This window comes from Furipterus horrens, unplaced genomic scaffold (genome assembly GCF_987537825.1).
Source record: "Furipterus horrens unplaced genomic scaffold, mFurHor1.1.pri manual_scaffold_2, whole genome shotgun sequence".
Lineage (NCBI taxonomy): Eukaryota > Metazoa > Chordata > Mammalia > Chiroptera > Furipteridae > Furipterus > Furipterus horrens.
Window position 1 is genome coordinate 151,789,249 of NW_028327172.1, and position 12,041 is coordinate 151,801,289.

At 34.2% G+C, this 12,041-nt stretch overlaps 1 protein-coding gene across 7 annotated transcripts in view; it reads right to left on the reverse strand.

Annotated features, from left to right (window-relative positions):
• The window catches only part of ABI1 (abl interactor 1), a 107,745-nt gene that overhangs the window by 3,672 nt on the left and 92,032 nt on the right, over positions 1–12,041 (reverse strand). For 2 of the 7 annotated variants that reach the window (XM_090266630.1, XM_090266629.1), the window contains 3 exons: positions 8,130–8,306; positions 4,872–4,958; positions 1,117–1,302 (listed from right to left, as the gene is read on the reverse strand). In XM_090266630.1, the coding sequence (XP_090122756.1) occupies positions 1,117–1,302; positions 4,872–4,958; positions 8,130–8,306 (450 nt within the window). The remainder of the gene's footprint in view (positions 1–1,116; positions 1,303–4,871; positions 4,959–8,129; positions 8,307–12,041) is intronic. The other 5 variants (XM_090266632.1, XM_090266631.1, XM_090266634.1 and 2 more) reach the window with 3 other exon arrangements.

Genomic DNA, 12,041 nt, shown 5'->3' on the forward strand with positions numbered 1-12,041 from the left:
TGTTAATCATGCTGGGTAACCAACTGTATTCACCATAATATAATTTCAAATTTGCCAACTTATATAAGTATAATAGTCCCAATTTCATAGATAATTAAAGTTAAATTTGCTTTTCCAAGCCAGAAAATACGGGTAAAAACATAATTCAAGACTACTCAAGTTTATCACCCTCATAATAACCACAACATATCTCTATTTGAAGGTACATGAGAATCTAAATGCAAAGTATAATATTCAAGACTTTCTGAACAACATGTAGAATATTTACAATTTAAAAATACAAAAACGGATAACAGCAAATTTAGCTATGTATTCAAAACTTGGGCAGGAGAAAATGGAGCAATTCTCAAGAGCGCCAGCTACTTGGCTTAAGGTCAGTTAATCAAATACAGCCAATGCAAGGGAATGCATTTCAAATGCAATCAAATGTGATCATTAAATTACAAGCATTTTTCAGAACTCTATACAAATACAGATTTTTAAATAGAACATAAATGGATGAAAAAAAGGAAGCTCTCTAAAAACAGGATTTATCTCCCACGCACTATTTCTTAATAGCTAATTATAGTGATTGTCAGGTAAGTTAGGTAAATTTGGACATTAGAATTATATATAGTTTTATGAAATGAAATTCTAGTGATTATCTTGTTTTTTTATAAAATCAACTAACTGAAAACCCTAATTAAGACTTTTTGTCATGGTAATTCCAATAGATTTTAAAGTATTTAGATATGAAAGCTTTCTATTTTATAATAAGAGGTTAGAAATTTTGTTTTAAATCTTTACTAATTACAATATTAGGAAATCATTTCATTCCTTTTTTGTGTCTTAGTTGTTTCATCTATAAAATGCAGACAGGCAAGTTAATCTCCAGCTAGAAGCATTATGTCATTTGAAAAAGCATACCTAACATTATAATATACTTTTCACTTAAAATATAAAGAATCCTCTCTTTAAACTGAAAATGCATAGGAAATAAAGTTGAACTAAAATCATCTTAAATGCTAAAATTACTCAAAAGGTTGAGAAACACTAGACTAGATGTTCTTCATAGTTCTAAGTTCTATAATTAGGTTATTTTTCTTTACTCCCAATTCAATGACGACTGTACCTTACCTTTCTCAATATAATTCTTGGGGGCCCAACCAGGATCCCCATCCGCATATGGATCATTATACTGAACTACTGCAGCCTCCTCATCTTCATAATCCACTGGAGGTGGTGGTGGCGGAGGTGGAGAGTCATCAAACATGGGAATGTCATCTGGTGGAGGTGGTGGTGGTGGAGTAGGGCTATCAGCAACTAAAAAATTTCAAATAATTACTTTGAATCAGAAACTAAATGGAAATTCACAAATCAGAAGAATTTAAGAAAGCTCTAATTTATATACTGCATGCACTATAATAAAACATGCAATGATTAGAAATAAAAGCTTGGTGTGTTAAAGCTTCCACTACTCTTAAGAATAATTTTGCTATAATAAAATGAGCTAAAAATAAAGGATTAGGAAGTACTACAAATTAATGAAAGCAGGAGGTTAGGAGACAATATCTCTTTTTATAAGAATTATAGGAGTAAAGAAGTTTCCTTATTCCAAGACTCAGGTCAGAATAAATGTCACTCTTTAGTTAGCCTAGCTACTTAAGCCTTATGCCACTTTTGTCATTTGAATTACAGTGAACATTATGAATAACATGGCATTAATGGTTTGATAACTATTTGTTGTGCATATTCATGTCCTTGATTTTAGCTTTTAATATCTTCAGGTTCCCCAGAAATAAGTCTCCAATGGGTGGGTATTTATTTTTATTTGTTTTAATGGAGAAAAAAGAAAAGTTGGTGGTATTAGGTCTGTTTCTATGTATAGGTTTTCTATTCTTCTATGTAAAGTTTAGTTAGAGAAAATTAAATTTAAAATTCTAAACTAGTAGAAAATCTCAGTATTTTTTAAAATAATTTATTCATAATCAACATTTTTTATGTAGATAATAAGTTAAGACTTTTGCCTTATTACTAGTAAAATATAAGCACAAATGAGGGGAAGACTAGATCCTAAAGATCCACTCTGAAAATACATCTACAACAAAGATTTTAAAATTAAGTATTTTGATAAGGTAATTAAAACAAATAAATACACAGAAAGTAACTTATATCATGCAAAAATAAAAACAACTAATACCTCCAGTTCTAGATGGTTGTGGTATGTGTCTGTGTGTGATTTAAATAATCAAAAGTGTAAGTGGCTAGAACGCTAGAACTGCGTTCACTGAACTATTATGACACCGGGTAACAAATGCTTCCAACATTAAGGAATTTAAAACTGGAACACAATGAATTCTTAATTTAAAGACATATGAAAATGTTTGATACAAATTAATATAGGAGTTATATGTTACATCTTGAGAGAAGTTGTTCAGAATATCAATATACTAATTCACATGCCAATTTCTAAAGCTATTTTTATATGATCAAAAAAGGCAGTCATTATCTATCTGCAATACAGGTTTGAAAGTTTACTCCACCCTGTTTGGAATTACGTGCTGAGAATATAGTCAAGGGATCAAGATTTAAAACATTTGCAGTTGATAGCCCTATTTCCACTTCAATTCTGTGAGTTTCTATTTTTATCCTGTTGAGGAATGAAAAGGGTTATTAGAAAACAAATACCGTGTAGTAGTACTCATTCTGATCGGTTTACAATTTATTCTTCCATTGAATGCTTGGGTCTATTTTATTTTTGCCCATTAATAACCCTTAAAGCTTTCCATTCTTATTGAGAGGAGAAGAAAATGGGTATGAATCCATCCTGACATCCAAGAGCCATAGCTCATGTCCTTAATTTGGCTCAATGTGTAATTATGATTTGCATAAATTGCATTTACTTGTGATTTATGCATAACTTACTAATTTAATGTTTTCATTCTATTGTCTTAATGTCCAACTAATATGAATCTACATTGGCTTATCTTCAAACTATACACACAGGGGCATGAGTGGTCAATCTAATTCTCTATGCTTAATACTTTATCTAGAACCTTGTCTTAGTTTAAAACTGCTTTCTGATATTAATCATTAACATGACTTAAATTGAAACACATTTATTAGTAGGTTAACTGCTTCATGCATTCATTATCACCAACTTTGAGTTGATGGAATTCGGTATTTAAGAAATTAAATATTTAAGATAACACAAAAATATTTGTACTTCATAAAACATTTAAGATACTAATGATACTCAGTTTCTCACCAATCCTCCCAACATGCTTTCAAAGAAAATAGATGGCAAATAGAGTGGGCACTCTGCAGCACAAGAAGAATAACTGACTGACTGAGGTTCATCTGTTTGGTGAAAGGAACTAAACTAGTAGCATGGGCCTCTTTAGCAAAGACAAGGCATGTCTAGAATGTACATTTAACTCTGAATTTCTATTTAAAGTTAGCAAAGAGCTAGTCAATAAGCTCTGGACCTACTAAATGGATGTTCATTATGATTATTTTTAAATAGTTTCTAAAAATTCTTGGCTGTAAGGCAGTTCAAACAGTTTAATTGGCTTAGGGTTTAAACACAGCCTTAAAGACCAGTAATTTACCCTTATTCACTTATTTTATATGTTTAAACACAGAGTTTTCAAACAAATTTCAAGGTTGGCTTACACTCAGAGATTTCAATATTTTGAAACTACAGAGTTTTATAAAAAGTCCATTAAATTATACATTTCTTTCAGGTAGGGACTTTGTCTTAGACTATCTCTATCCCTCCCCAAAACTAGCAAGTAACACTAAATTAACAAATGTCTAACTGGAGGGAGGAAATAGGTAGCCAACCACCAGGGTCAGCAAAAAGGTGAACAACAGAATTCGCCACAATGTATTCTCTTGGAAGATTGGATTTGCCACAGTGTATTCTCCTGGAAGACTGGTTGACCAGTTAGGTTACACATTTGTTCAAACCATTCTGGCCCAAATAAAGTAAATTACTAGAACACCTTATCTTACCATCTTAAATTAATCTCAACAACTATTTTGGCATAATAAAATTCTGATAGTAGTACTCTTCATTTTGCCAAATAACATTCATTATGATCATGTAACTAGTATACATCTTCCAGAGCCTTAATCAGGCAGCAATATAAACTCTATATCCTAATTAAAATCATATATTTAAAATAACTTCCAAAACTAAAACTCTCTGACCTTCCTTCAGAGAAGTCCTTAAAAAAATGACAGATTTGCATATTCACAAATGGGCCTGCATGTAGCTAGCCAAAACATGAAGAGAGCTCTATAATGATAATCACTCATGAACAGAGATCATGGATATAATTTATTTTTGCAGTTTCATTCTTATTTTAACAATGAATCTTTATATAGGTTAAAAATTATTCATGCATAAAAATCTGAGGCTACGAAGCTTTTTCTAAAAAATTGTAAGAAAAAAAAAAAAAACATGTCCCAATTACATAATATTCAACCTCACAGTGTAACAATCTAAATCTTGATGGATTTGGGGACAAGTAAGTACAAAATGTTCTCTTTCTAACTAATTCCCCTAATAATTATTGGAAGCTAGTTGTTTCCATCCTATTTAAATTTTTGTGTTTGATTATACTTTCCTTAAGAATCTGCAAGATCAGATTTCATGGTTTAAATCGTGTAAATACATAAGAAGTTTTGAAGTTTATACAGGTCAGTAATCATGCACAAGATAAAAAACTGAAGACCGTGCTCTTCAGTTTCAATAACATATCTGCACCTGTTTTCAAGATAAGATTAGCTTCTCAGTAAGAGTAAGGAAAATGATGACTCATCAGCCATGCATGCTATAAGGAGAGAGCCTCTACCCTTCAATAGCTCAGTTTTTCCAAACTTACTGTTTTCCTGCACCCTGGCCACGAAGCCTGTGAGAGGTATCTGTGGAGTCAACTGAGGCATAGGGGGAGGAGGTGGAGCAATAGAAACTGATAGCAACAACACAGTATGGGGGAAGTAAAACAGATAAAGGAAAGAAAAGGAAACAAACAAAAGCAGAAGTCAGTTACAAGGACCACAAACGTAAGTATGCAAAGAACAGTTTGCAAATGAAACAAAACAAAAACAAAACAGAAACCTGCAGAACCTTCAAGTTCATTACACACAAGAAAATCTAAAGCCGAGTTGTGCTTATTAGCCAATTGGTTAATTTTTCAAAAAATTTAATTTAATCCTAATGTTATATTGATTGGGGAAGATTTAAATTTACCCTCACTTTCATACAATGAAAATTTCAAATTATAGGACTTAAAATAAGTAACAGTGAAATATTGATAGAGGTTTCTAGGATACTGTATCTTTGCCAAATTTCTATAACCTAACAGGTTGGTCTACCTTTAGGGTATGTTATAAAATACAATTCAAATAACTGTTGATAAAACAAATGTTATGAAATAGCTATTTATCCCATATAATAAATCACTACATTAATCACAGATTTCCTTTAAAGACAGTTCTTAAGTTTACATACACACACACATAAAAATGTATACACAGCTCTCCAGGAAAAACCCTTGTTCATAAAACAAGGTTAATATTACTCTTTAAATTGATAATTTTAAAGACATCACTCCTAAATTTACTAGGGGAATAAGAGTTCTCCGTATATAATGTTAATTGTTTGCTACATTTTAGGTAATAAGATAGCTCAAAAGTGACCTTCTTTCTTTTTATCCCAGTTCTAATAAAGGAAACCTGATTTAACAATAGTTTTAAATATGTAATTACTTGCATTTAAGTAATATCTAACAAATCACTGAACAGCTGGAAACATATTTCAACTTGTTTCTGGAGAGGACATAATTTATAAAAAACAAATACCAAATGCTCATATGGGCAGCAAATGTATTAAAAATTGTTAACAAACTAAATGTCTCATTTTAACAAGACAGTAATTGCCAACGATTGCTAAAAAAAATCAGCAGAAATGGATCACAAAATTCAGTTCACTGGTAGTCACAAGAAGTGACATGAAACTGACAGAGAAAATCAATTTATTGGTTCCCAAGGTTCGTGTAATTGAAAGGTTGCTTCATTTAATCCAATTTTAAAATTTGTTGGTAAGCATAAAAATTTAAAAGAGGTTCAAGTGTTCAAAGAAGCAATAACTTAAAAGCAATTAATTCACTGTATGGCTAAAAACAGCATTCAATTCAAATTCACTATGACACTGGTCCTTGTTCATTCTGATACTCTGTATATAGAAGGCTCTTGAATGAATAAAATGTTATAGTTTTTAATTTAAAAAACTTCCACAAACCTGAAAAAATTTCTTCTAGAAACAACCCTTAGTAACTAGCCATGCTGGTTAGTAAGTAAAGAAAAAGTAAAGCTTTGCTGTGAAGTTACTAATCTTTATCACCACATTTAGACAGAAGAGGAAATATGCACATCAAAACACTAAAAACATACACATCTACTATTACAACACCAACAATAACTCAGATTGAAGGATAATTAATTTGACAACATATACTAAAATCTGAAACTAAATTTGCTTTACAATATCCAAAAGATAGACATCCAGTAATGAAACTGTCTTGTCTGTGAATAAGCAACCCACCCAAGTACTGTTAAAACTACACAATCATGGATTAGGTGAAGAGTCACCAAAAACTTTTTTTGCAGAGTAAATTAAATGTCTAAGTGAGGAAAAGAAAAGAAAAAAAAAAAAACTATAAAGATGGGATCTTAAAATGCAGCGTAATATGAAAAAAAGTTCATAAAACTAATGAGGCTATTAATCAGATAATCTGTGGAATAGTCAGACCCTAGCCACCTTTCACTACCAAATGAGACCAGGGAAAATTTAAGGTAAAAATCCTGATTGGTAAAGTTTCTTAGCACTTTGGACAAAAATTTTAGTCTAAAAAAGGTGGTATAATTTGGGGGATTATTTGTGATTTTGGACATTTCTGCTAAAGTGGTTTTCAATTTTTATTACGATTTTCTTTTTTTTGCCAAAATACAATTAAATCTCTAACTCTAAATTTAAATTAAAAAAACAAATAAGGTTAACTTTCTCCCAGCTCTGCTTTTAAGTACATGCTCAGAACATGCATTATAGATAACAAGAACTTAAACTTCCTATGTAAACATGGAGTATTCAGTGTTTTTAATTTTCTTTTAATACTTTATTTTTAAATACAGTTGACATAAAATATTATATTAGTTTAAGGTTTACAACCCCATGATAACTTACAAAGTGATCACCCTGATAAATCTAGTACCCATCTGACACCATATATAGTTATCACAATATTATTCACTACATTCCCAATGCTGTACTTTATTTACATCCCCATTACTATTCTGTAATTACCAATTTTATTTACTGTTTTTAAAGTCAACTAATAAAACACGTATCTCTAGACAGTTACTACAAAAGTTCTACGGGGAAAGTGTGTTTCAGTCTAGTTCCAGTGATCACCCTCCAAGCCACTAACAAATACCGGACAATAGGCTCATTTCAGATCCGTTTAACTATTGTTCCTTTTTGGATTAGGCAATTCAAACTTTCTGACATTGTATGTCCAAACTATTTTCTAATCTTATTAGCTTTTAAACATCGATTGCAGTTAGTGTTGAGATGTGCAATTTGAGGTGAACAAGAAATCAAAAGAAAATCCTCCCCACTGTTATAATTATTCAGAGACAGAACAAGCAAATACCACTAATGTTTTTAATGGTTTTGAACTCATTTCAATATAGATTAACAAGCATAAAAGTGATAGCCAGCAATTTTGTTAAAGAAAAACATTCAGTGTTTAAATTTTAACTGTTACTGAACAGCCTCAAACATACCAATAAATTCAATTTAATTTCAGTTTTTTTCTTTTCTAATTCTATTCAGATTAATATCACATTAAGGCATTAGTTAAATTTTAGTATACAAGTACACTGTCTGAATTTTTTGAGAGAAAGTGATAAGCAATTATTTTTTAAATGGTATGATTCAAGAAAGAACTTCCTTAAGCAAAAATAAATATCAAATACCATGATTTCAATTGTTGTCTATCACTGGCAAAAATAACTGTTTCAAATAATTTCCTTCAAAAGGAGCTCCACTGGTGCTGTACGCCTGCAAAGCACAAGCTTACTTGAATTCTGAGAATAAAGTGGACCTCCATTAACATGAGGCTGAGCAGAAAACTGAGCAGTCACAGAGGGAGTTCGTCTGTATCCACCAGAAGATGTCGAAGAAGTGGTAGAGTTGTGCCGAGAAATCTGCCTGGTCATTGTGCCATACTGGGAACCAGGAGCTGAGCCCGGGGCCGCTGAAAAGCATTAGTCAAAGGCAACCAACAAAGAATTTGAGCACTGTATATCACCTCCAATAGCAGAATGAAGAGACAGGGGCTCTCAATAAGAAATATTTATTATTTTTAAAGCCCACAGCAAAAAATAAAGAGAAAAGTAAAGGTAAAACACAAACAGCTCTCTCTCTGAAGTTACAACAGAAGAAAAAAGTGTGGAAAGCTGCAAAACTAACATTATCAGGCCTTTTAATTTAGCATAATTCCAAGTATTTTCCTAATATTATGTATAAATTTGTTCTGTATCATTTTAGAACACATAGCTTTTATACGTAAGTTGTGTCTCTCCAACAAAATAAGTACCAAAAGATAGTTTGATGTGAAAAGCATCAATTATTACATGTGAATGTATTAATATATGATTTACAAACTTCTTCCTTTCCATTGCCAAATCTTCAGAAGCACAGTGTAAGAATCCATCCAGCCCTGGCCGGGTGGCTCAGGTGGTTGGAGCCTTGTCCCATACGCCAAAAGGTTTAGGGTTTCATCCCTGGTCAGGGCACATACAGGAGGCAACTGATTGATGTTTCTCTCTCAGTCTCTCTCTCTCCCCCACACTCTTCCTCTCCCTCTAAAATCAATAAACATATCCTTGGGTGAGGATTCTAAAAATCTATCCAGCCAAATCCAGGTTAAATTATAAATTTTAAAGATCTAAGCATATTTTCCACATACAGTGGTCCCTCTCTACATCATGGTTCACTTATCACGGCCTCACTGTATCATGGGATTTTAAAAAATATTATATTAATTATTTATCGTGGATTTCTCACTATATCGCGGGATTTTGTGGTACTGTATACGTATGTTGTTAAAGTTATGTAGATTTAAGAGTGTAGAATATGTTTAAGAACATAAGTAGTGTTTATAAAAGTATGGAAAAGGTTAATAAGGGACTGGGAATGGTTTATAAGTGTGTGGGAAGGGTTTACAAAGCCTTAAAATATATATAAATACTAAAATAAACGTAAGGTTCCTACTTCGCATATTTTCACCTATTGCGGGGGGCGGGGGGGGGTCTAGAACATAATGCCCGCGATAAGTGAGAGAATACTTTATTTATTTGAATGTTTATTGTATTAGCAGTTATCAATACATATTACACAGGGGAACAATTTTTAACATTAATTCCTGTTGAATTAGATTTTTTCAGCTGTTTTAGACTTAAATCGGCATGCTGATTTCAAATCTGCAGTTAGTTTTCTTCTAACACGTCAAGTTTTTTCTGTACAGCTTATCTTAATGCGACCCCTCTAGGCTGGATGGAGCCTGGATTGAGGGAAGTGCTAGTGCTCTCCTATTGGCTGAGAGCAAACCTCCCTCGAGTGGGAAGGGGTGGGAGACGACCTTGGACACCAGCAGCAGGTTCATACTTGTCTAGGCTATTCAGTTACATATGAGACAGTGTGGTGAGAGGATGTGTGCCGCTCTATATAGTTAATCGTATTCCGAAGTGTAGTCCGAGTTCTTGTCTGTATACAAGGAATTGTATACATAATACATAAAACTTGGCCCTTGGCTGGTTTGGCTCAGTGGATTGAGCGTCGGCCTGCGAGCTAAGTGTCGCTGGTTCGATCTTCCAGTCAGGGCACATCAGAGAAGGAAAACTCTGACTCCAAAAAACCTCCGCTGCCTTGCGGCATACCTCTTCAGGGGAAAGGCTAAGGGAGTAAACCCCGACAGAAAATCCGGAGCCGGAGTCCCTAAGGCGGTTTGACGTTGTAGTCAACACCGGCAACTCCTGCGGCGCACCTGAAGCCAAGCTGTATTGACTCCGTCTTTCCCTTGGACCCTTCAGCTGCGAAGAGAGGGGGGGTCTGCTGCATGGGCAACAGCAGACCCTCCATATCACCCTGCCCAGGCTCTGTAGCTTCAGCTTCACTGGAGAGGACACTCCAGCGTCATCGCAAGATGTCGATTCAACACGGGAGGAGACAGATACCGTGTCACTCCCGAGTCGGACTGCACAGCCATTCTCGGCGGTGCAGATAGACTCTTAAGAAGCTACACCATCGTCTCTCGAGACGGACGGCTGCTGCCGAGTCCGAGTTCTTGTCTGTATACAAGGAGTTAGCAGAATTTATTTTTTTATTTACATATGTACTTTTTTCCTTTTCTTCAGATCATGTCTGCCTCTGTTATTTCTTGTCATGAGTGCCTAAACAACCCTGATTCGTTTTGTTATATCTGTGGCATTTTCACCATTTCCAAAGGACAAACATCAGCGCATTTGTCAGGCAAGTCTATCTTGCATATTTTAAAGTAAAACTTGGTGATCAAGATATGTCTTGGGCCCCTCAAAAGGTGCGCAAGCAGTTTGTCAAGAGTTTATGGATGTGGACGAAGGGAACACATGATAAATTGCCATTTGATATATCTATGGTTTGGCGAGAGCCCAGAGGTCATTCAAGTGACTGTTACTTTTGTATAGTGAAAACGTCGGGATATAACAAGAAAAATAAATGTAAAATCGAGTATCCTAGTCTACCATCAGCTATATGCCCAGTGCCTCATTCAGCTGAAATCCCAGTGCCCTCTTCGAAAAACAGGAATATAGTGAAGAACTAAGTGATAGTGATGATGAAGATATTGAAATTGAAGATGACTCAGTTGGTAAGGGATTTGATCAGCATGAGTTGAATGATTTGGCACGAGATTTGGGACTATCCAAAAAGGCTTCAGATCTCCTAGCATCAAGACTGCATGAGAAAAACTTGCTTGAAAAAGGAGTGAAGGCATCCTACTTTCGATCAAGAGAACGTGCATTTCTGCAGTACTTTCAAAGCGACGGTGGCTTTGTGATTTGCCATAACATACACGGTTTAATGGAGGAACTGGGAATTCCAGTCTAGAACGCAACTGAATGGCGACTGTTCATCGATAGCTCAAAGCAGAGCTTGAGGTGTGACCTCCTCAAAAATGGCAATTTATTTGGTACAGTCGCAATTGGCCATTCATTTGTTTTCATGAAAAATATGAAGACATAAAGAGTCATTGATCTGTTGCAATATCACAAGCACAATTGGGTCATCTGTGTTGACCCTAAAATGGTCTGCTTCCTTCTTGGTCAGCAACAGGGATACACCAAGTATCCCTGTCTGTTAATGTGGGATAGCAGAGCTCGTGAGAAGCATTGGGTGGAGTCGAATTGGCCTCCACGATCTGACCTCAAATCTGGTGATCCAAACATTCTACATGAGCCACTTGTTGACAGAAAGAGCATTATATTCCCACCTCTGCACATAAAACTGGGTCTCATGAAGCAATTTGTTAAAGCTTTGCCAACTGAAGGAGACTGTTTCAAGTATCTCATTCTGGCACTTCCTAGCCTGTCGTCTGAAAACATAAAATACCTTAATATGTATGTTTGGTAGCAGAACTTCACTACTTTTACATAATTTGACTTACAGTAACAATATATAGCCTTTACATGAATAAAATAACTCTATAAATAAACAGTATAGTCAGGTAATTTTTTATATTCCTTTGTATGTACATTTTGTATGATTTTGGGGACAAAGGGAAGGTATCCTGTACCTTCAAAAGTTGACGTGATAGAGAAAAACTGGGGTCATTTTTGGATTTAGAGGCCAAAAGTTTGTCAAAAAGAAGTGTCAGATCTAACTCAACAAAAATTGTGTTCCCCAGTGTTATAGCAGAATCATTTTTAAGAAAAGTAGTTCTGTTTTCAAGAAA